We start from the raw sequence: 26188 nt of genomic DNA, 5'->3' as shown, positions 1-26188 counted from the left end.
GCGTTGCTTTCTGCTTCCTGCTCTACATGTCACTTACTTCATTAGTGGCATTCAGTTAGGTTAGGAATCTAGCATACTATAAGGAAACACTAGATTTGCCACCTGTCTGTGGATATTACATATTGCTCTTCTCCATTTCCACATGCTGAAATTGTGTTTCTTCATCTGTTTGATATACTGGGTGAAATCAGGTAAGAACCATTAGCTTATTCTTTGCGAAGTAGTCTCTTGGCTTTATTCAAGCATTAAAAAAATTAATATTCCTTCATTTAAATTGGCCGAATGATTAAACCTTGTGAATCATGGCTAGTGGAGCAGACGATTAGTAAAGAGAATTTGATCACTTTGAAACTGAGACGTAGGTTTTAATTTTAAAGTAAATAGAACAGAGCCTGATACTTTATCTCTGGCTGTACTTTGCACATAGACACACTCAGGTATGTGTACTTTGTATGAGGTAAAGACGTAATTGTGAAATTGTTTTAACATATTAAGTTTGTTGTTTATTGCTGATTTGATAGGTTGACAGGTTTTCAAGTTATGCGTTATGCTTCAAATAGCAACATTTAGTTACAAAAAGTTAGTGTGTTCTTAAGATTTTCCCCTTTTCAACCACAGAAGATACTTATGATGCTTACAAATGTACACAGGAAAGTTAAAATTGGATATTAACTGAGTTACACTGCATACGTAACTGCCCAACACCTATCTGTATGTCTGACTGTAGAGAAAAGTGTATGTGAGTACTCCCACTAGTGTGCACAAAGGGCAGCTGGGTATTCCTTCCAGTAATCTGTCAGAACTGGGAGTCTGAAAAACCTCCCCTCAATGACTCCTCACTAAACAATTCAAAGTATTAAATCTATAAATCTATTTATAGTACTTATCTAATTCCACAGTAAAGACATAATCTTTTCTTTTCTTCTGTGTTTACTTTTCAAAGAATAACTGCTGTTATTTCACAGCCATAAGTAAACCAGTTGTTTCCCTTTGACGTTTCCCAGCTAGTAAATAGGTTTTGTCAGTTAAAATAATTTCCTTGTGATAGATTTCTCACTTCCATGGACCAGAGTGTGTCTCTGGTTTATGTCACTGTCATTCCACTGGCTTTAGAAGAATTAATTCTTATTTCTACCAATCAAATGATAAGAAATCAAAACATTTAAATGGATATGGAGGAACACTTCAACAATATCTTAGCATGAATCTTTTATATGTTAGATACATAGGAGTGAATTATAAGGATCAGTGATTAAACTTCAATTTAAGAACAATATTAGGCAAAAATGAAAGAGTTTCATGTTGTAGCTTTGAATCTGAATAGCAAAAATTTAATCAAGTGGCTGTTTTTTATAGTTTAGCTTTGTATATGACATTTGTGTAATAGAATTTCTAGTCTAGTTTTATTGTCATATATCATTATGTGAAAACCAGAGATTAAATGTGACACATTCTATTAACATCTCAGTATCATGTCACATGTATGACATTTTACCAGGTTCTTGAATATTGTTTTCATTAAATTCAAGGCAACTGCAGCTGAGCAGCTCCTTAATTTCAGAACTTCTTCTTGGATAAGTCTCAGCAATGAAACTGAGTTGCCTTCCTATACCACTGGTTAGTTAATAACCTGTTCAGTAATCACAGTAAAAGTTACTTAAATTATTCAATGTCAAAATGAGGAGAACGGTGATATATATTTTGAAATATAGGTAATTCTAACTTCTCCTAGATGTAATAATTGTAGCTATTGTCATAAGGTGATGATAGGCACAAAACTTTTGTGTGGATGATTTGAGACAGGAAGTTTCAGGCCATTTCTAATACTCTGTAACTTCAACCCTGCTCCAGTTTGCAAATATCCATTATTTTTTGTGGTGTCCAGTCCAGAAGTGAGTAGTCTAGTCATTGTAGATACATGGTTTGGCCTAGAGGTTGATTGGTGTAGTTCCTTAAGTGAATTAGTGGCTTTACTGCATCTTTACTGCATCTTAAGTGCTGTAATTCATATTGTTTAGCTTTGTTTAGATCCGCACGATAGTATCAAATACATTTTTCAGATACCTTGTATCCCCGCCACACTTGCCCTTCGCAGCTTTATAAACCGGTGAGGGCTCGCTCTCCATCTCAGCTGTGCGAATGTGGTGGATTCGGTTCTGCCTGCTAGCCGCTTGCTGGGAAAAGGAGAAGAGCTAGAACCGCCTCTCCTGTAACTCAAAAATTCTGAGAAATTCAGTTTACTTTTTTTATTATTTTTTAAGGAACTGAGTAGGTAGTATTTCTCTTCCTACTTTTGCTTTCTAAAAGTCGACTGAGTCTTGTTTTACAAAGTTGTTAATGAGAGTAAAATTGAGAAAGGTGCCATCAAATATCAGACAAAAGCCTTGCCTAAAGTTGCACAGCCCACTAGAAGTCAAGAGATTGGCCCAAATTTCTTTGGCCATACACCAGCTAACACCATAGCGAAGGTGAAGAACCGTGACAGGCGTCAGCGTTGTGCCCAGAATCCTGAAGTGGCTTAATCCACACAATGCGACCTCAGTCGCCAAAGTCGCCACACAATGTGACCTCGTTTTTAAAGCATTAACTTCTGACACTGATAAGCACACAGGGGAAAAATTAAGTCTTTTAATTTTTTTTGAAAATCTCTATCTTCTTGCTGATCCTGACTGATCTAACCTTGTATACCATGACTGTCCAAGTACAGAAATGCTAAATACTACAGGGTTTTTTGTGCCATTATGTACATTGACCTTGCAGATTCTTATTTTTTCAAACTCAGAACAGGATCCTTTGTTTCTTCTTTCTCTGTTTCTTAGTAATGGTGTCCTTATGGTGACCCAAAACTAGGGAAGGGTTCTGGATCATCCCTGTACTGTCAGGCAACTGTTTCTTATTGCTAGATCAAACAATAAGGTCTAAGGATTGGCAACTTTGACACCCTGGCTGAAAGAGGAAGAAACAACCACAGCGGTCTTCCTGTTTAAACAACACACGCTAGAGAAAAAATTCTGAGAACCTAAATTTGATGGTTAAGCAAAGGATCTTATCAGCACTGACTACTAATTTGTGTTTGTTATAGAGAAAATATATTGTTCAGGAACAATTAGAAAGGTTAATTTTGTGTTTGAAGGGTTCAGAGAAGCATAGTGGTATCTGCAGAGTCATTAGTTAAACTGTGTGTCCTCGTTGTTCAGTGCATGTTCTGGCACCTCATTCCAAAGGCCTGGAGAGAAGAAAATGGAAGTTCTTCACTTTTAGCGGAAAAATGTGGAAAGAAAAGTGAAGAGGTGGTATTTCAGGTGGTATTTCATGGTTTTCAACTCATCAAATGACTGTCTAACATTTTCACCTTTTTCAGATGAGGAGAAAAAATGTCCTGAATTTACAGATCTTAATATAGGCAATGCTTTGTCTGGAACAGAACTCCAAGTCCAGCTACTGCTATACACAAGGGAAGATCCAAATTGTGCTGAGAGACTCATTGAACACAATGTTACTGCATCTGAGTACCTTAATACCTCCAAGAAAATTGTCTTTGTTATTCACGGCTTCAGACCAACGGGATCTCCACCAGCATGGCTAGGTGACATAAAGGACCTTTTACTGTCTTCAGAGGATATTAATCTCATTATAGTTGATTGGAATCGTGGTGCTACAACTGTGAATTACATAACTGCTGTTGAAAACTGCAGAAAAGTTGCAGAAATACTGAAGGACTATATCGACCAGATGGTGGTAAGGCAGAGAGTTGCATCTGTTCTGAATAAGTTTAAATAGCATAGTTTGAGTGGGAATGGATATTTAAAATATGTCTAAAGAGAAGCCCAGTGAACAATATCAAATGTCATTTCTTTACCAAAGTATTTACTAACTTTGCATGTGGTTATTACTGCATATCTTTAACTTCACCTGAGTTCTTATTTCCTTTTCACTGAAGTATGCCTGAGAGTGCATCTGATTTCTTTAGCCAGCTGGAAGTTTTAGGTCTTCTGGAAGGAGTGAATGCACCAGTGGGGAGGTGAAATGAGAGATGTTCAAACAGTATGCAGCATTCAAATTTTACAAAAACATTACACTACTCTTTTGACTATTAAACTACTATGATTCAAGATTTTAAATGAAGAAGAACTCACTGACAGAGATATAAATATTTGTTCCAAAATGATATAAACTTCTTGATTCTAGAGGGAGTTGCTGAAACAATTGTTGATGCCAGTGGTCTTAACTGGGCTTTAGATTTATTGCTTAATCAAATGAACAAAAACATGTTATCATCTCATTTATGGCATTGTTAGATTTATCACTTGATTTTTCTTCTATTCTCACCGCTTCTTTTCCCAGCCATTCTCAGAAATTTTGAATGCTGTGCAGTAAGAAAATATTCATGTGGAATTTGAGTAAAAAACCCAGCATTTTGAGAAAGGATGAGGTGGAAGAAGAGACACCCTATCAGAATCTGCCCTCTGGGATTAGATATAGTGATAATAATTCGTAATTATGACAGTAAATTTATTGTTATGGAATAGAAAAATAAAATAGGACTATAAGAACAGTCCTCAATCCAGAAGGGGTTAAAAAGGTGTATTTTGCAAATTTCTTGATGCAGATTTTTGGTTAATTGCTGGTTACAGTTCTGCCTGGCAAAGCAATGACTGCAGGGCATGCTTGGACCAATCTTGTTGTGTGGGTCATCAAACTGATAGTGGGGGGGGATGTTGTGTCCCACAGCTTGCAAGCTCTTGTGGGGCCTTTGTTAATTCATTTTGAGATGCTTTAATATTTCAGATCCCACATATCATTCTGTCACTTTGCAGAGATTCTAGCAGGTCTGCTGATACTATTTCAGAGTTCTTTGGTAGTTTTTTTTTTTAATACTGCCTGCTTTGTAGAATGGGCATCTTAAGGCTTTCCTGCAGGTGTGCATTTGGCACCATTATTCAGCAGATCTGTGGCATAAGTGTTAATGGTATTATGGTTTAAATTTATTTTATTGGAAGGATAAAGCAGGGGGAGATAGATTTTTTTTTCCTAGTTCATAGTTTTGGTTCATCTTTCTTGTATCTGGTAAATGTCTTCCTCTTCCTTCCCTGTGCTCCCCTTCTAACTGGTGTGACAGTTTGGAAGAAATATGACTCAAGCTTCCTTTTTACATTTTTCTAGTCAAAGAATTTCATAATTACTACACTGTTTAACTAGTATAGAATGTCAAACTGAAAGGAACTTTGTAATTTCCATTTGTTTTTAAAGTTAGAGAGTTAGAAATATAACTTAGAGTACTGACAAAAAGTGAAAACTGAATCAGTCTACTGCTGTCTGTTCGGTTAACCATGTGTGTGTTTGTGGCTTTGGTTTTTTTTTTTTTCTCCCCTCATAGGCAGGTGGAGCTTCTCTTGACACTATGTATATGATTGGCGTTAGTCTTGGGGCTCATATAGCTGGTTTTGTCGGCCAGAAGTATAATGGCAAAATTGGCAGAATTACAGGTAAGGCTTTTAATCCCGATACACGTATTCCAATGTACCATGTGTTGTTGTTATAGCTGCGAATCACATAGATGCTAGCACTGAAATATCGACAAATGAGAACTGATTATTTAGTAACATGCACGAGGGAAAATGTATCCCTGATAGAAGTTCAGAAAATTGTGAAAGTCTGCCTTCAGGACATAAGTTACAGCTGAAATTTTCCAACCTGTTTACCTCTAGTCTCTCAAATGAAAATTGAGTGCTACATCCAAATGCCTCTTAAGTTAAATTACATAGTACCTGAGTTTCTGTCTAGTTGATGGAGCGAGTCAGGTCCCTCTGAAGGGAAGTTCAAAAGCTCTTGGTCAGACCACAGGAATCAGGCACAAGAATTTAGTTTCAGTTTGAGGTATCTGAACATGGTGCAGGCTTTAGTATGTTGAGTTATCTCCTACAGGGAGCTTGAATCAGGTATCCAGCCCATGTATGGATACTGCACATCTTGCCTCATACTTGTTACATTGTCAGCATTGTCATCTGCGGGAAGTGGTGCATACAGTGAAAATTGGAGTACCGCCATTTGGGTACATCTTTCAGGACCAGGGTTGCACAAAGTTTAGGATTATCTTGTAGATACTGGTTCCTAGGGCAGAATCCACAGCGCTAATTTGGGTGCACAGGCTCCAGATTCTTCTTGTGGTGAAAAAGCAAAACTCACTGCAGCTAGCGTGTTGAGAATGAAGCTTACTAAGCTAACTATCAGAAAAGGTGCTAAGGGGAGAAGGGACTGTTGGATCCTGATTGTGTTTTGGATTTAAGAGAGCAGCTGTTTTCAGGCTGAAAGGAGGCAGTTACCTCTCCTTGAGATTCATAGCTCCAAACACTCTCTTCGGAGTACTTAAGTAATTTTTTTCCCAAAATGTAAGAGGAGCCAGTAGCCAGCCTTAAGAAAGGGAATAAGAAAATCCTCCCCTTTTAGTACAGTAATACGAAAGTCAGGGCATTTTCTAAGGGTGTGTTAGGCGCCAGCTATATTCCTTTTGTTAAGAATACTCATTTCCACTTTACACAATTCCCTAGAGTTTGTTGGCATCACTGGTTGGGAACGGTCTTGATTACAATGCTAGGCTAGCAGGTGTGTGTCTTCTCTGTACAATAATTGGGAGCTAGAAGATCCATGTCATTTCTAAGCTCAGATGCTTGCAGGTAAATGGAATTATATGAAATGTTTCAATCACCTTCTTATAATTACAGATATGGATGAATGAAGGCAAAGATTGAGTAGTCCAAACACCAAGGCTCATAACCTCTTAAGTGACTGTTCTGATACTCTTTCTTTCAAACAAGTTGAGCTGGTGGCCCAAACTGATGTTGGAAAAAAGAGATTTAAAAAAAAAAAGAAAAGGATATTGTCTTCTTCACTGTTTGGAGATTTCTGAAATATAAAACTAATTAGTGGACTAAAATGATGAACTTTGTCACCTGGGGTACTATGAATGTGAATTCCTGGCATTCCATGATCCTCTGTGGTAGTTTGGGCCTTGATTATCTTGATCTTGAGAGAGAACCTTCCTAGACTAGTTCTTAAACAACATCTGCCAGTTAAATCATAATACAAATTTGGATAAGCTAAGGTCATGCTATGTCCCTGTCTCTCAATCACTGAGAATGCAGTTAGTAGTCAGTTAAGTGTAGGAATATGTTTTGCCTTGGCAGTTGTATTTTCCATCGTTGCTGCTTTTTCGTTTCCCCTCTTTGTTTGTGCTTTTGTTGTCAAGAAAATAGGAGCAGACCAGACCTCAGCTAACAATTTCGCTTTCCTGTGAAGGACAGAAATTATGAAAATGATCAGCCTTCAGGGCTTCACAACATAATTCCCTATCCCTAAAATGAATGAGAATCGCAGTGTTTATGCTTAGATACTTTGCCACCCAAATCCCCTCCTCCTTGATATAAAGTGCTTTTTGTGGATCTCAGTTGGAAACTCTTTTGTCATAGTTGAGTTTTGATTTGAGTATAAGATTTGCAAACCTCCTTCAGGTGAAAATGTGGTCGAAAACTAGTATTTCACTTAGTTGTATAAGTAATTTCTATAAGTATTTTCAACACCAACTGATAAAATGATTGAGGCATGTTTGACATTGTCTCTATCCAAGATGTCTTCATCTTGTGTTCTGGTCGTGAGAGTAGTACATTGTGCGTTTCGTTTTTATGAAGTACATAATAGTTATGGTATTTTCTGGGGAAAAGGTCAAAACTAATTCTCCTGATTTGATCCTTAATGCTGTTGGCTTGTAATTCATCTGGAGAACTGGGATATGAGCACAACTAATTATGGAGAGAGAGAAATTTCAGATACGGGTTGATCAGTCTTGTGGTAGGAACCCTTGCTTTGCTTAGCAAGTTGAAGAATGGAAACTTGAGAAGAATTGTGCTGTTTTTTACTTTTATTATTATCCCAGGAAAATATAGAGTCATTGATGAATAATGTTCAAATGTCGGCCTTGTATATATCTGTAGAAACAGACCCCAGGATCTGTAATGCTAGTGTTATTTTCATTTAGGTCTTGACCCAGCGGGCCCTTCATTCACTCGAGAACCACCAGAGAGGAGACTGGATCGTACTGATGCACAGTTTGTTGATGTAATCCATTCAGATGGTGATGGTAATAACATAGCCTTAACTTTTCTATTTCAACTTGAGGAAAGGCAGGAAAGCAGAAGAGAAGGGATAAGCTGTTTCAGCTTTGTTTCCGAATAGTGCTGCAGAAGTATATTTTGTGTTATCAGGTGGATTCCTATGCTGTTGCTTTCTAATAACGTCTATACTTTTGAAATCATGCTGTATGTTATTATGCCTATTCATCAAGAAATTGAAACTCAACTTTGCTAATGACTTAAGCAATGATGGGCTGTTTTGTTTAGTTCTGACATAAGTAGCCATGTTATTGAGTGAGTGAAGTTTCATGACTGAACCTGAAAATATTGAAATAACTTTTATGTCCAACAGCTAACTGAAGCCTATGTAGATAACCATGAGTTATCTCCGTAACCTATAACCATAGTCACGAGTCCATTTAATGTCATGCAAAAGTAGCGATTATACCACTGTCATTTATGTCTTGTTTTTATAGTATATTCCTTCTGAATATGAAAAAAATAAGTCTGCACATTGAATAAAGCACACCACTTGCATTAATATATGATACTGCTATTTCCAAAGTAGTTTAGCATTAACATTCTTTTGCTGTGCTAGGATGCATGGACATAGAGGTTGTAAGCACATGATTATCACTGAATTAGTCCCTTCTGAGACAGCCAGTCTCAGCTGTATCATGTTAGTACACTACAGATCCACTGCTTAAAACTCTAAATCACACTACTGTAAGGTTAAAATGAGGAACATTGTAAAGTCTGCTTCATCCATGCTATAATCTGGTTTAATTTTTTTCTCAAAACCATAAGTAAACCTTTCAAACCTACCACGCTTGTCCCATTATTTGTGTAGTTTCATATAAATTTCTTTAATAATATTAAAATTTTAAAATTTTACTATACAAATTTATATGTGAAGCTGTAAAATACCAATTTTTGTAATGTTCCAATTATGTGAATAAAGATAATGTGTGGTAAAAAGGAAGGTAGGTCAGAATGAGCTAAATCTTACTTGTGGTCTTTTATAGGACAGATACAGATTTTTCTGTTTTGATATACTGCTTGTATTAGTGTAGCTCCGAATCCAATGTCAGGCAAAAAAGGGAAGATCTTACTCTAATGAGAATTACATTGGGAAAGAATTTTGGTTGCTGGAGAGAACATGAATTTCATAAATTTCTTTGTCTCAGCTACAGCACTGAATAGTTGCTTCCATTCTTTCCTTTTTCTTTTGTGGCAGTAGGAATCTTACACAATTTGTATACATTTGTGTAGAGCATTTTACATATGTATAATTTTCTTAAAAATAAAAAAAACCATGGATTTTTAATTCATAAAATTACTTCCATTAGGAGAACAAAAGAACAATACAAGAACAAAGAACAGTATAATTGCAAAAATTTTCTTTAAGACCTCCATGTTATTTTGTAATGAATGTAATGATAAATAATTGACTGCATAATTCTGTTTATGTTTTTTTGACTCATGATGTTTTTACTTTAGCACTAGGTTTCAAGAAGCCTTTAGGAACCATTGATTTCTATCCAAATGGAGGAATGGATCAGCCTGGTTGTCCACAAACAGTATTCAGTGGTAAATAAAAATGTTTTCAATTAATGAAAAAAAGTTTGAGATCAAATAAAAAAGGTTAAACTGAATTCAATGGACACTGCACGTATTCGGTAATATGGGAGCTGAGGGCATTGTTTTCTTTATTTTCCATCCCCACTCAGCGAATGAGAAATAACAAAGACATTTGACAACTTTATTTAAAAAAAGATCTTCCTATAAGCATACATATTTCACCATACCATTATTACTGGTATGATGGAATTATATTATTATATTATATATACAAACTGCATATAGTGATCATTATTTTTCTGTGTTTATATATGGCTAGGCATGTGGGAAGATGTTTGTGTCTGAGTGGTTTGGACAGGATCCCTTGCGTATGACATGGAAGCCAAGGCTGTCCTGGTTTCATCTGGGATAGAGTTAATCTTCTTCCTAGTAGCTGGGATAGTGCTGTGTTTTGGATTTAGTGTGAGAATGCTGATAACAGACTGATGGTTTAGTTGTTGCTAAGTAATGTTTACCCTGGTCAAGGACTTTGCAGCTTCCCATGCTCTGCCAGGTACAGAAGAAGCTGGGAGGGGGCACAGCCAGGATAGTTGATCCAAACTGGCCCAAGGGCTATTCCATACCATATGCCGTCATGCTCAGTATAGAAACTGGGGGGAGTTGGCCGGGGGGCAGCGATCGCTGCTCGGGGACGGGCTGGGTGTTGGTCAGTGGGTGGTGAGTGGTTACATCACTTGTTTTTTCCTGGGTTTTCTCTTTCTCTTATTGTTTTCCTTTTGATTACAGTTTGTTGTTGTTGTTATTATTACATTTTTTCAATTATTAAACTGTTCTTATCTCAACCCAGGAGTTTTCTTACTTTTGCCCTTCAGACTCTCTCCCCCATCGCACCGGGGGGGAGGGTGAGCGAGCGGCTGGGTGGTGCTTAATTGCCGACTGGGGCTAAACCACGACAAACACTTTCAAGTCTTCACTGTGGCTTAGGTTCCTCCTGGTTGGCAATGATGAACTAGGTTTTGGACAGGTCTTTTAGGCTCTAGGATGAAAACAGTCTTATGACATGATCTTTTGCTACAGAATTTTGCTTATTTCAACCTCTATAAATCTTAGGCAAGGTTGCTGCCCATTGTTTTTGTTTACTCTTTTGGGATATGGTTATGTCTGTCTATGTTTCTATTACTAATCTGCACAGTGCTGCTAGGAATTAGAGCTGCTGCAAAAGCATAGGGCTTCCACTTGTGTGTCTGTGAGTATGGGAGAATCCCTTAAGACTCAGGATCATCTTCATCTGTACAGTTCTCATGGTATGTTTTGCTAGGAGAGGAAGGAATTTATTACCCCAAAAAACTAGAGAAAAGAATCTCTGAAGTATTCCTCATGGTAATTTTTCTGCCAAAACGTTCTGCACTGGATGCAACAAATTTTAACTCAGACCCATGCTTTTTACAAAAATTTCTGTAAATTTGATAGGACTTAGTAGACTATTTCTTACATATAAGACTTTTGACTTTTCTCTGTACCTGTAATATTGAAACTAGTCTTCAATTTCTTCTTCTTGTGTGTGTGCATCCATTTTTTACACTTGGTGGTCAACTAACCAGAGAATAAAAGCATGGCTAACTAAGAATGACTCAGGTAAATGGGATTACTTTGATAACACCTTTTCTTTCATGAAGAAAAATGATTACATATTCTTCGTGTATTTCGTTTTTTTCTTTTCTGAAGGACTTCGGTATTTCAAGTGTGACCATCAAAGATCTGTCTTCCTCTTCTTATCATCTTTGAAAAGAAGGTGCAACATAATAACATATCCTTGTGATTCTTACTTGAATTACAAGAGAGGAAAATGTGTTGATTGTGAAGCTTTCAAGCCAATGTCCTGTCCAGTACTGGGTAAGCGTTACAATATCTGCTCTGGGCTGGGTGAGATTTTCCGGGAAATCCAGACTGGCTCTTTCTGGGCCTGCTCCAGAGATCTGTAGTATCGTGTTAAGGGATCTGTAGAGATTGATTGCGTGCAGAGCTGCATACTGTTTAAAGTAGTTTAAAGTTTATGGCTTTGTCTGCTTTATAGTTATCTCTGTTAGACTCAGATGCTGAATGTTGCTAATCTTTGATCATTATGCTTTCCAGTCTGAAATGGGTTCACAGTGTATTTCCTTTCTACAGAGAAACTGCTTCTGCTTAGTTCATCACTTTAGGCTTTCACAGTGTGTTACCATTCCTAGTGTACCTGTGGATTTTATTGAAGAGTAATAATGTTTATAGCAACTTCATGGTTTCTCTGGCTCTTCTTTTGGAATCAAGCTTTTATTTGAAGGGGGTTTTAGTTGTTTGGGGTTTTACTGCTTTTAGAGAGGATCTGGGCACAGTTTGAAAAGAGCTACAATAGTGTGAACATTTCCTAGTTGGCACAGTTTTCTTAAGAATGAAATTTAAAAAATATTTAATTAGAAGTTAACTTTCAATTCATACCTTGTCTTTTTTACATCCTTTTATTAGGATGTACACCCTATATTAGTTAGATCAGGTTTGAAGAAAAAACATAAACAGATCTGTATGCTGTTTTATAATAAAACCCAACCATAATGGAACCTTATAGTAGGGCAGAAAGACGCCAGGACTTCCCCTGTGTGGTTATTAGCCATGCCTAATGCACTTACACAGAATGCCTGAGCTAGAGGTGGAGAAATATTTGACCAGTCAGCTGCCACCTTTTTTTTTTTTTAACAACCATAAGAACTATGAGGAAGTGGCAGGCAGCTGAATCTGGGAACTGAGAGGAGAAGCAGCATCCTTCCACTGCAAGCTTTCCTGCTTGCTGCCTTGCAGTGGCAGCTCTGCAGCCTGGAACTAGCCCTCATTGTCCACTCCAGGTAAAGAAATCAAGAGGGAGAGAATAGGATCAGCTGTTTTAGAAACAAGGACTGTTATCAAGCCCCAAAGACAATAGGCATAGAATTGTATAAACCAGAAGTTCTTTCTACATTACATCCATAAGCTTAGGAGGTTTACAGAGTATCTAACGTTTTAGTAAATAATATCCACAATTATAGACTAAAGGGTTTAAAAATATTTAATGATTCAAAAAAGAAAGGAAAAAATTTTACCTAATGTGAAGCTGTTCTGTAACTGTTCTCTGCAAATATATGGGCTACCTTTTTTTGTTTGTTTTTATTACCTTTTCAGGAGTTTATAAGCACTATTTTTGGAGTTAGTTAAATAGATTCCAACTATTACATTATGACAATTTTAGTGATGCTAATATATTAGAAGAATGAAATACTTGCATACTACATTCTATTATACTCAGGGAATTCCTGCATTTTCCAAGTCAATTTACTTTCTCAGAGAATATTTAAGAAACTTAAAGCCAAGTCTGTCACTTTGGGTGAATTTCTTTTGTGTAATTATATGTGTATCATGCTTTTGCTAAATGTCTGAAATGAAATATTTAAACTTTGTATTTCAGGTTATTATGCTGATAGATGGAAAAAACTGTTAATCCCAATGAGTTCACCAGTGAAAGCTTATTTTGATACCTCGGATCAAGACCCATTCTGCAGTGAGTTACTGAATACACACATAACAAACTCTTTATGAAATGTTATGGCTGTTATTTGTTAGCTGATCTGGAGTGAAAGCATGTTAAAAGTAGAAAGTTATTGTTAACTGCTGTGTAAAATGGTGTAATAAACCACGATCTAAGTGTCAGTTCACAGACTGGAGGAAGAAGAATGATTGTGGCAGAAGAGTAAGCAATATTTGAACTGAGAAAGAAATGGGACTTTAAAATAATGGGATGGACTGCCAAGAGGAAGAAGGAAGCCAGAAAATGAGAATCAAGTGACAGGGAAACTGGACTGAGAGAAGCTGCTTAGATGGGATCATTGCTGCCATTTTCAGAGAGTAAAAATGGGAAGCGAGACTGCCCTGGGTGGGGGACAAACAAGAGACACCTCTATGTTCCACCCCAGGAGGAGAGCACCCCACAGTCAACTACAGCTACTCCAGCTTTTAAAAGTCCACGTCTCCCTAGCAGTAAAACAGCGGAGGGAAAACTTAGCTGACTGTTTCATGGTTATACTCTATGGGAATGAATCCTCATGGCATGGCCTTTAGCTGCAACAGTTTAGATATCTACCTATCCGTGTAGAGGTCCAGTTTAGATTCTCAGCCAATTTTTGTTTTTATTAACAGACTTTACCACCATAAACAAATGTTAGTACACTCTTCTAATTGGTTATGTTTAAGGTTCTTTGATTTGGGTTATCAGGATAGGCTTACAGGGAATTCAAGTGAAATCAAGTATTCCCATTAGCTTTTTCCATCATCTTGGCAAGTTTTGTGACCAGGGACTGAATATCTCTTTTTATAGTGGTAATCATGCTTACTTACATCACTGTCTCTTCCAAAGGGCCGAGGAGAGGTTAATGTGATGGATTTTACATAAAATAACTCCTATTCCCATGGTCTTTCAGCTCAGCCCAAACTTGCTACCCCTGTTCTCCCCTGCTCCTGTCTGCTTGGGCTTTGCTCGCAAGTCTGCACAGGCCACGAGGTCTGTCTCCTCATTCCTTCTACCAGCAGAAAAATACAGCTTTGCTTTTACTCTCACACATATTAAAATCTGGGCATTCATCAAAAATCCAACCAGACAGAATCCTGATGATGGAAAGAGCACACTGCAGAAGGAAAAGATTATGTATAGTATTCTGGGGCAGGGGTGGTAGAAGAGAGAAAAGAGGGGGAGAAATACTACCAAACGTAGGAGGAGGCACATGGAGAGGAATAAGAAACATTGTAATGACAGCATAAATTTAAGGGAAAATATGCAAAGTCAAGAAGAAAAATGAGTCTACTAAAGCAGTGTGAAAAAGAGGGTATTTATTAACTAAAACCTTATTTTAATTGTTAGATATTTGAAAACATGAGGAAAAAGAAATAAACAAGAGGTCTTAAAACTAAGTGAAACTGTAAACCTGAGCAGGACAAGTTTTTCATGTGAGGTGAGGCTTGGCCTTTTAGGAGAGAATGTTGAAAAGCAACGAGCAATAAAAAAAAAAAAAAAAAGAGTTTGAATTGGCTTCCTTGCTTTGGGAGTGGTGGTAAGGTTGTGTTTCCTCTGGACAGCCATAGCACGGTTACAATACTGGTGATGGTTACAGAAGTGCGGTCGAAGGCCAGGTGAGGTTTCCCAGGGCACAGCAGAGCAGGTCAGCTCTGTGCCCGTGCACGGAGGGTGCCAGCCCCAGGTACCCAGGCTGCTTTCCTGAGGCCGTGGGCCCTCCAGGGGAGGGGGAGAAGGGGCTGGAGCATGGGAAAGCAATCAAATCCCTCTCCTCTTCCTCAGTCTTCCCCATGCAGTTTTTCTAGTATCCAGACGGAGGTTTTGGCAGGTTGACTTCTCTGAGGGAAGGGTGCTTGGAGGACCTGTACTGCTGCACCTGCTCAGGCTGGGCAAGCAAGGCATGGGAATAATGTCTCTCTTCAGCCTTTACCACCTGATTAATCTGCTCATGTAGCTAAATGCCCACTTTGCCCATACATAAAGCTTGTGCCAAAGCTGCTCCTCCCCTCTCCTTGCCGACGTACCTCAGCTGTTTTCTGGACATGTCACTTTTGTGGGTAACGTGATAGTGTTGCTACACTAATAGCTCAAATATCCCCTCTTTGCAGAGCTTGCCAAAACCTAAAGGTGCTAGTTTGAGCTCGCTTTTGCTTTTTATCCTTAGGCAGGCCAAACTCTTTATGCTAATTCTGATGGCAGCTTTCTGATACAAATCCATTCCATGTAAGAACTAGAGGAAATGATACACTAATTGCACAGAACTCCAAGTAGCCATTTGGTAGAAGCTAATTTTTATCAATAGCATTTTTATTCTGCTTTGAGCTGGTAACTTAGAAGTAAAGAGTCACCATTCCTATCATCAACCAGCTAATACTTTTAACGGGGTGATAATAACAACTGTATCCTGTTGAGGTCATTCTTTGAATCTTATTATTTCCTATTTCTCTTTGCAGTGTATAACTACTTACTGGATCTTACTACCTGGAATAAAAGCATTAGGAGAGGTTTCATTAAAGTCAAAATAACAGATTATGCTGGAAACACAGTAGAATCAGAGATGAACAGGTATGTTGTGCTTTGTCTCTAAATCTTTTTTGTCACTTTGTAGGACTAATTTTCTGAATTTCCTAAACCTTTTAACTTGTTAACTTGTAAGTCAAAAAGTATCATGGGGTTGTTAAGACTTGGCCACCGCTCCCTTTCCTGGGTGTGGCTCAGTGTGAGAGGCAATGCTCCTCACACTGAAATGATCCTCTCTCCACTTATGAACTAGCCCAGCTCCTTGCATGGTACTGGTTTGAATCCAGTTCTTGTTCTGAACAAGGTGTCCTTGTTCTGAATGCTCTAAGTCGATACATCTTACAAGATTTCTGATCTTAATAATAATGCTTAGTAATACTGAATATTACTCAGCTAACAAAACCCTGACTAGAAATAATATTTTTCTTTAGTGAAGCTTCAACATTTCAGCAATATAAAAGAGTCAAAATGCTAACTGGATTTTACCGAGACCTTGACAAAATATCGAAAATTTCCTTGACCTTTTCTACGAAGACTTTAATAGGCCCAAAACACAAGCTTAGGATTCTCCAGATGAGGCTGAAATCTCTTAATAATCCAGAAAGGTAAGCGTTTGTCACGTATCAAAGTTGTGTATCGACTAAACTGTTCAGGATGTGTATTTCCCTCTATTGATTTTTTTAATTGCATATTCCTAAATGCATGGCTATCCTTCTCATCCTACCTAGGATCAAATTTGCCGTGCGGAAGAGCTTCTCTGTACATTAACGTTTAGTGCGCAGCACCCTCAGTTTGCATCTCTCGTACGCGTAGACATCAGCAAGCACGCTGCTTGTTACAGCAGGCTGCTGCTGCTGCTGTCTGGTCACAACGGCTTTTCAAGAACCACGTGTGTAGACCAGCCTGACTTACACCTGCATGGTCACGTTCTCTTCCACAAGATAAATTTTATTAAGTGCTGTTCTGATTTTGGTCATGTGTCTGTACACAGCTTTTCACACTGTGTACTGAAATGGAGCACTTCAGCTACTTGTGTGACTGGAATAGGTTTTTGGTCTTCTTGCTGATGGTAAAGACCTTCCAAGACCAAAAGACAGTCTATGCTTGCCTACACTTAAAATGAAATCATCTGCTTTTTTTGATATTTAAGTGTTGTTAATAAGCTTTTATTAATTATTTATGGTTTTAAATACTTGGGCAGTATTGCCATATGTTCATTTTTTAGATCTCCAGAGTTACTTGTGCAATAGCATTAGTAATTAAATTTTACATTTGCATCTTGTTATGTGAAAATAACATATTACATGGAATAGGTAAGAAATATCCAGGAGTAGCAAGAGTACTTTATTTTAGAGGTCTTATGTTAATTTGCTTCATATGAATGGCAGATTCAACAAAGTCAGAATTTAAAATAAAATCTAATAATGGTTATCAAATAAGTAATGAGTGGGAATAATATTACAATATGAGTAAGTCTTAAGTCAGTATATGTTGTTAACTTGAGAAATAACATTTAAGGCTTTCTTATTTGGTATGTGATAATAGTCTAGTAGCAATTGGATATGATACTTTTAAAAAATTATGAAACCTTGTTAAATTAATCTGCTATTTCATATTTACTGAGAAGGAGGAGACGGGTGGGAGAGACTTAGAAAGAAACAGAGCAGTAATCAAAATATTACCCCAAAATGTGTATACAGTAGACTTTATTAACCTGTTGAAGGCTGTAAGTCTCAAGCTCACAGGTGAAATGGCATGATTTTATTTAAAAGCATTTGGTGATGAGAGATAGTCAAAGCTCTAAATCATATTGCAATTTTTTTTCTCAAACCAACGGTGATAATTCAGAAGATACATTTCATGCAAGCCTATCAGCATTCGGGAATTTTTCAGCTAATGTTCTAGCAAATAAGGAAGACTTTCAGTGACCATCTCTTACTGGCTTCGAGTTTTCATTCCTGTTACTCTGACTCTTGTTAGTTTTGAAGTAAGATGCACTTGATTTGCTTTAATATAGGATCCACTAAAGTCCTTCACGTGGAGCCTCGTCAGGTGGCATATAGGCACATTAGATACTTTTAGATAGCAATGGAAAACAGTGTATTGATTCAGCATGTAAAGGTCATTTAAATGCAGATGTTACAACACTATTAGTTGGTATAATTACATAATTGCTCATTGTAATTATAACTATGTATATTTACCTTATTTAGTTACATATAATTACAACAATTACTTGAATGCAGGATAATCAACTAGAAACGACATTAAAAATATTTCAATTATTCATATAACAAAGTAGTAGGTAAAAACCAGGGGACAGGTGCAGGTATAAAAGGCAATAGGAGTCTCCATCTCCCCAGATCTGGGTTAATAGCAGACAGTGGGAGCTTGGGGAATATCACTGACAGTTGTCTTCTGGGCTGGTCCATTATTCACACAGATGGTGTGTAAACGTGGGAGTGCTAAAAGGTACATACAATTTTCAGAGTCATCTTCTGGTCTCTGAGATAAACCATTCCTGCTCATCCATAAAAACAGAAAGCTTTCCTAACTTGGGTGTGTCCAGGTATCAGTTCTCCCAAAAAGCTTTTGAACCTGTCAGTCAATTGAGACATTCACGTTCCCCATCAATTGATGGGGAACGTGAATGTCTCAAAAGATACTTAACCAACCCAGCCACCTTTGGTTTTTTTAACCGGAACAAGAATAGGAGTAATACAAAAGAAGACATTATTAATACCTCTACCGAGAAAGAGAGTGTGGCATGCCCTTGCTTTTTAGTAGACAGCAGAGAAGCCACATGGGGTGAGGGATTATGAAAGCCTCACCTAACAAAAAAATTATTTGTGTTTTGCTCCTTGTTGGTGAACTGGAGAACCTGCTGCTTACTCAGGGCTCCTCTCCCGTAAGGCATTCCTGGTACTCAATAATCACAAGCTTAGATGGATTGCACTTCAAATGAGATACAGTATGATGGAAACCATATGTTTTTATTTCTAGTATTCATCATTATGGTTTGTCTAAGTATTGTGTCCCCTGTGGTTAGATAGAGCCCTTCCCAGGTGACAACTGCTGTTGGAGAACTGGTTGTGCTAACACATTGTGCTGCTGTGTTGCAAATACTGTTGCAAATGTGCTAAAATACAGGATCGTATTGTTACGTGAGATATCGAAAGTCAACTCGGGAAATGGATGCATATAATAATCTTACATTGTTCTGGTTGGAAATTTGTCCTGTGTATTCTTTCACAGTCTTTTATAAGGACTTTTAAAAAGCTGGCAATTTCTGTGCTTTTATGTCTTTTTTTCTGCCTCTACAAAAATAATATAATAGTAAACCATTAAATCCAAATCAAAACAAATTGTGGATGAAGGACCGGATGAAATTCTATGCTTTGCATTATACAGAATACCAGAATTTGTCTTGATCTTCTTAGTCATAAAATCTACTATCTTAGCTTTGTGGGGTCCTTGAAGGGCCTCAAATTCTTATATAGAAATCTGACAGTCCTTTCACATACAGACAGGTGGAGCCTTGACTGATTGGAAATCTCACACTAATGGGCAACAACAGAAATGCCTGGTGGGCTGTTCTTTCTCAGGCTTTGTCCTTTAGCTGGTTCACTGCACGCTACATCCCAGTCCAAGGTGGATTGTGTTGTATAGCCACATCTGTGAGTTCAGAGTAATATAGAAGATAATTTTAAATAAAATAAGTATCATAGCTTGTATGGCCTTAGAGGTGCCATCAGAGGGTATGCTAGTCATTTGCCTGTGCAAACCAGCTCTCACCGTCTATTTATAGTAGTGCATAAAGGGCAGAGCTATGACCTGCCTCAGCCCTAAAAGGTAGACCGTCCATGTTGGCCTCAAAAAGTAAGATTTTGTGTGTGTGTGACTCCCTTTGTGACCTCCGTATGTGTTCATGTAGTATTATGCAGTTCTGAGTTTTCTAGGTGTTTAGATGACAAATTACTCTCTTGCATGAAACTTTCTTACATATGCTGTCATTGCAACTGAAAGAGTTAGAAGATATTATGATGTGGTTTTCTACTTTCCTCTGTGGAATGAAAGCAGAGAAACTTTCATACCTAGGGAACTCACAATAAATTATTCAGGCCCAGTGTTAACAGGAATTGGGCTGTTCTTGGACCATTGTTCCAAAGAATTCATTTGAATGCAGATTAATAGCTTTAATGGATGAAGTATTGCATCTTCATATTTCAGACTAATGTGATACACTTCTTACTCATGCCACTTTGCACCATCCAGCTGATGTCCTGGTTGTTGTTCACAGTCTGGCAAAACTACTCTAGTGATGCATAAAATAGGGTGTAAACTTAGACAAGAAAACATTTCTTCTTGTCCTGAGTACCGTCTCTGAGAGGTGGTAAATACTGGAGGTTTAATAATTCAAATACTGACATATTTTTCTATTAATGTTAACTTTTTCTGTTGTGCACATTTTTTTCTTTTTCTACTTTTGTAGGCTGCAGCTGTGCAGATATGATTTTGTACTGATGGAGAACACTGAACTGACCTTCAAACCTATCCCTTGCCCAGAGAGGGGTACATGAAGAGAGAGCTTCTACTAACTTAATTTCTCTTAAAGCAGTGACATTTTGATTCTTCTCAGAATAAAGACTGCAATGAGAAAGGAAATGAGATAAGCTAGATTTATTTTCAGGAGTCTACCTGGTAATAGGCATTACTTGCTTTGAGTGCCTTAGGGTGAAATTAATTGAAAAGTTCAGATATCTATGTATTTGGGAAATTTGAATAAAGTAAATGTATCATGGTGGAGAACATACAATGGTCTATTCGTTATTATTTGTTAGCAGTGAAGCAGCTACTGAATTAAATATGAATTATCTGCATAATCCTGGCACATTATTTGTCAAGTCATACATATCTTTAATTATTTATTATTTATAATGGCTTTTACATGGAAACATAATTATCTGTCTACTAAGTGAATATAATCTACATGTCATCTACAGATGTAATACACAGTAGTTTTGTTGTGCTATGTTCATTGGATAAATGAATTCACATTTTCTCGTTATATAATATCTCAGTCTCTGAGAACTGGAACAGTAAGATTTGTGGGCACATATGTAAATTTGCTATTTAAATCAATTATCTTTATGCTCATTGTAGATGAGTATTATTGCAACCATTCAGATTTTTTTCTATTAAACCTGTGGACAGGGCAGCGATGTTTCAGATATGAAGCAATTGTAAAGTCTGTTCTGAAGATAATAACTTAAAGATTAAATAACTGCATTTTCATTTCAAATAAATGCATTTTCATTCTGTTTCTGTTTGGGCCTCTTGGAATTAGAGCTGCTGCTCAGGTTGAGATTGATGACACCTTTTCACCTATTGGAATGTGAGCAGGAATAAGCCCTACATAAAGATTTCTTCCTCCAGTTCAGAAAAAGGTTTTCCAATGCCAGGTTGCCTTTCCTGATAGTACTGATTGAAGAACAGATATGTATATTTTCCTTCTTTAAGGTTGTTTTATGTATTTAACCCTGGTGTCTCGTGTAAATGAGTCCTATGCATGCTATCCTTTTCCTTTCTTTCCTATGCCCCCATGGTCCCTGCTTTTGACAGCAATACTTGATTGAACCTATTGACCAATTTCATCTGAATGTCAGAGTGGGATGTCCAAAACCTATGAATTGTAAGTTTTATTGAAAGTCAACAGTTGGGTTAGAAGGAAGATGGAAGATAGTGTCCTAAGGAAGGGAAAGCAAGTTATAATTTTGTCCTTTTCATTGCAAGAGGCAGCTCCAGCATGCTGGTCAGTATGTGCAAAGCTTTGAACAAGCCATTGCACATGCTCTTACTTGTCTAGACACACCAAAAAATACAGAACTGTGGACAGACTTGCTCATGCACTGACTTTATTAAAAAAATATTTATTCTATAGAAATGGTAATTACGTTACCATAGGTTTTCTCAGGTGGTGTCTTTCTCAGCTTTATCATTTTATTGTCTACTTCTTTGTTCCTTTCCTCTGAGTCATTAGGAGATACACAGGAAAAGACATTTTTGTCTGCTTATATGCATGTGTATGGAGGGGTGGGGTTTTTTTATTTCTCCTCCCCCTTTTTTTTTTAACTGCTGTTATTCTACTTGTTTTCATTCTGCAGGTTTTTGTCCAGCCTTGCTCTCATCACCCCTAGCTTCCCCTTTAACAGGTCTCTGAGCCTCCTTTCTTTCCCCACCTTGCCTCCAAGTACCTGTTTCTTATATCACTTTAAAAAAGCATAGAGACTTGAGAGTAAATTTCAAATGTCTTGAACTAGAATCTTTCAATGGGTGACACAGATGTTCAGGCATAGAAATGTATCAGATGGCCTCCTAAGTTTCCTTTTAATGTTGCTTTCTACAACTTCTCTGAAGTTTTATATGTTTATATGTTTTTAAATTTTTTAAAATTTTTAATGTTTTTTATTCTCACTTTTTTTCATTGATTTTATGTCCTGCTGAGAAGAACTGAAGTATAGAGATATGAATATGATTTTTTACTATAAACTTTTATTTTGCTTGAAATATTTAATTGCAAGTTAATGTCTGGAAAAATAAATGAAATTGTATTAGCTCTAAATTGCCAGCATAAAGGGTAGATATACTGCTCTTTGCAGTAATGGAACTGAGTGCTTGTTTATTACCACAGCTATTATGGATATAGTTGTCAATTGAGTGGTTTTTTCCCCTATTTTGTGGATTGTTTACCTGTACGAGCTTGATTTTCAACAGCTTACTGTATTTAAAGACGGAGACACATAAAAGTCTACCTTTTCAGCATTTGCTGGGGTTGGCATTTTCACTATGAACTATATCCTTTGCTGTTTACTTGCTCCCCAAATTAGGATAGAACTCTGGTATTGCAGCCCTTGGAAAGGAGAACTAGCACTAATATATGCTTTTAGGCAGTAGTCGTAACTCATATACAACGGGCTACTAGCCTCATGCATCCTTTATTGATCATGTAAACATACTGGGCAAAATGGTGGCTACACAGGCAGTCATGTGGGTTACAGCATAAGACACGAGCAAGAAAACGTGAAGAATTGAGGACTGAGATACCTTCCTAGAATTTTGCCATTATAAATGCATGCAAAAAAATGTGAGGTAAGGTACTGTTGAAAAGATACAAGGGGACGTACAGACATGACTAAGTGTTGCACAGTGGTGCAGTATAAAGGTAATAATATTTTCACACATTTTAAACATACTTGTAAAAAGGGTAGGACAGGAATAGTGATTTGTTGCCTTGATTTGGGTAAACATTGGGTAAAAAGGAAAGAAGCAGTGGGGTTGATAAGGAGGTTCCAATAAACAACATGAGACAGAAAGAAACTTTTTTTTTTTCCTCCTAAGTTCCCATTTTAGTTGGTAATTTCCATTTCTTAAGAGGGACTGTTCCAGGCAGTGCATTTCCAGCGCATAATTGTACTTCTCAAGTGGCTAAGCACTTGGACTGTAGCCTTGTGTCTCCCAGCACCAACAAATATGTGCTGTAATTGTTCGGAAATGCATTGCTTTTTATGGCTCACTGCCACATGCTACTTTGTACTAATTCTGTCAGCTCCTCGAGCTCAGCAGAGGATGCCGCAGTCAGGCAGAAAATGAAAATCTTCCAAGGAGTTCCCTGTTCTGAAGCAAGCGGTGACGGTAGTTCAGTGGAGCACACTTCTGCATCAGAGCTGAAGAGGGGCTGGCGTCATTGCAGTACTGTTTTGCGTTCTCTGCCAGAGTACAATATATCCACTAACATTTTTCATTTTACTGCAAAAAGGTGTACATATGTTTTCATTGGGAAAATTCAGAATGAGCTGAAAACCCCAAATCAATTTCCATTGAGAAAATCTAAAATGGAGAAATAGCTCGTTACAGACTGGTTTGGCTTGGAATGAAATATTTGCTTTATAGAACTACCCTAAATGCTCCGATTTTCTTCTGTTCGGTATTTGGCAATAAGCACTGGCCTGCTGGGTGGCCTCATGATACTGTCATGCTTTGGTATTCTCACCTGTAAAATGGAAAATAGTCCAGTCAAAAAACACTTCCCAATTTGTAATGACAAATTTTGTTAACTTTATTTTTAAAGTTTGCTTGTATCTAGTGTGTTTAACTGTAAGGAACAATCTCTATACATGTGAAGAAAGATATATCCCATGAGTAAATGTAGGCTCTGTAATTAATCAGTATATTGTAGTAATACCAAAGGGAGCTCGTTAGTATATACTTGTAGTAATGAACTGTAAATTATTTCTATTAAATTCAACAAGCTTGGGAGATTTAATGCAGTATTTATATTTAGTGCTTAGTCACAGGGAGATGAAATTGTTAAGTGACAGGTTTATAAAACTAATATAAGCTTGGTTTTCCTTGTTAGCTTGTGTTAGACCTGATTTGTATTTGATAACATCATCTTTTCTTTTAAACATACTATTTCAAATGACATGACAGTGAGGATATGTCAAGAAACTCATTAAGCATTAGTAGTCATTGGAGTAAGCAGTAGCTTACTTAGACAAAAACCAATGTATAATACAGGAGATATTCACTACATCACTCTCTTAATTCACAATAGGTTGAAATGGTGTAGATTAAAGATATGTAAAACAAGACCATTTGCCAGTTTAATTTGGGATGGCTTTATTGATTTCAGTGATGCTATATACAGTTAAGGCTGTGGTTTATGGTCTCTGCCTCTGAGAAGGATTGATTTCACATTGGGATTACTTATTTGTGTAAGGTAAAGTGCAGATATATGTTGGTGGAACTAATGGCGAAGTTTATATACAGCTAAGTGGAAAGCAACTTAGTAAGGAGATGCTGAAAGGAGGTCAGGTATTTTTTTAGGCAGAATAAAGCCCTGTAAAAACATCTGCTCTTTTTATGTGAATTTTGTAAATAGAGTTATGGGTTACTTCTAAAGGAGCATTTCAGGGTAATTAATAATCACATGAGACATTAATGTCTCGATGGCAAGTGATGGTGATGGACCAATACAGCACAGCTGATGTGAGTGAGGAAGGAAGGATTCAGACACGGGGTCCTAACAAGGTACTAAATCAGGACTTATGCTAAGTCCAGAGTCACCTACTGCATTTGACAGCTACCACTGACAGCACTCAGTGGGTACCTGAACTTATTTTTTCACGTTGAAGTTTCCAAGATTTCTTCTGAGCATATCCAGATGTGTGCACCACTCTTAGTGCTGAACAGTTTGACATTGCCTCCTAGCTGATCAATATCCCAAATCTAAGCACGCTTACACCTCCCCCTGCAGTCTGTGGGCGTGCCTGGTGCACATCTAGTGCTTTGAACTAAAGTCCACACAAAAAGTTGAGACAGACTCTGCCTTCTGTGAAAAAAGCGTAAGGAAAATGATATGCTGCTGATCCTTAGCAGACACAGTTTATGGTTAAGAGACTTGTGTTTGGAGTACAAGTTAGTCGTCCGTGGCGTAGGGGAGGTTTAGGACTACATCTTCGGATTCCCAACAGAGTGCTTGTGCCCTCATGCTCTAAGCCCTCCTGGGCTGGGCACACTTCCCCCCTCCTCTTGAAGGTGTGCCGGTGTGCAGAATGGGCCCAAGATTGACTGGGATAGAGAAAGCACAGGTGAGCCCAGCAAGGGGAGTACTCAATGGGAGAGGCACTCCTGGGTGACAAGCCTTACTTCAGAGGCTGTTAAATGGTCAATGTGTAAAACGGGCTAACTCTTAAAAGTCTGTGTTCAGTTGGTCTCTATTCCAGCTGAACTGTCTGTCCTTTCTCAAAAGGTGAAGAACCAGCCTGTATGCCTACTGCCACAGAGCCCTGGATTCACTGCAGCTGCCAAAGAGGCTCTGCACTGTGGCATCAAAATCCAGCTTTAGATTCAGCCCTTGTGTCCTTCTGTGTACTGTGGGAGTGCAGGAGAAACATTGATTAAGAGCTTTATGACCTAAAAAAGTAATGTGGTAGCTTTTCGATAAGCTTAGCTCTTATGTCCCTGACCTGCTGTGACTTCAGTGCAGCTGGATACAGTGGTTGTGGCCATCAAGTAGCATGGCCCAGGAGGAGAGGATTGGTAGCCTTAACCATTGACGTGAGACTTGGTTACTCGCCGTATGCTCCAGCTCTAGCGAGTCCTCAGACAAGCTCTGTTCTGGCTTGACTGACTCCCCAGTACTGATCAGAGTGCATTAGGTGTGCTCCTGGAAGGCATCTTTCAATTTAATTTTATTTGAAAGCAACCCACTCTGCATGCTCGGAGACTGCTCTGCAATGTGAACTAGGGTGTGGTAAGTTGAGATGGTTGTTTCAGAAGCACAGTCCTGATTCAGACTAAAAGGCTTATGCAGCTACTGCCAAAATGC

General features: G+C 37.8%; 1 protein-coding gene across 2 annotated transcripts; it reads left to right on the top strand.

Annotated features, from left to right (window-relative positions):
* LIPI (lipase I) lies at window positions 1-21104 on the top strand. Of its 2 annotated transcripts, none has more exons than XM_075516501.1 (10): window positions 1-191; window positions 3362-3738; window positions 5378-5486; window positions 8033-8134; window positions 9627-9716; window positions 11433-11600; window positions 13180-13272; window positions 15732-15843; window positions 16230-16413; window positions 18677-20273. In XM_075516501.1, exons 1-9 carry the CDS (start codon window positions 143-145, stop codon window positions 16405-16407), a joined length of 1278 nt encoding a protein of 425 aa, XP_075372616.1. In that variant the 5' UTR covers window positions 1-142; the 3' UTR covers window positions 16408-16413; window positions 18677-20273. The 2 variants fall into 2 exon arrangements, with proteins under 2 accessions (XP_075372616.1, XP_075372608.1); XM_075516493.1 differs by lacking the exon at window positions 18677-20273 and adding an exon at window positions 20291-21104 and having other exon boundaries at window positions 3-191; window positions 16230-16403.
* Window positions 21105-26188: the final 5084 nt, after the last annotated feature.

Source organism: Mycteria americana, chromosome 1, assembly GCF_035582795.1.
Source record: "Mycteria americana isolate JAX WOST 10 ecotype Jacksonville Zoo and Gardens chromosome 1, USCA_MyAme_1.0, whole genome shotgun sequence".
In the NCBI taxonomy this organism is placed as follows: Eukaryota; Metazoa; Chordata; class Aves; order Ciconiiformes; family Ciconiidae; genus Mycteria; species Mycteria americana.
The sequence above is the reverse complement of the archived record's forward strand: the minus strand, read 5'-3'. Positions and strand labels throughout refer to the sequence as shown.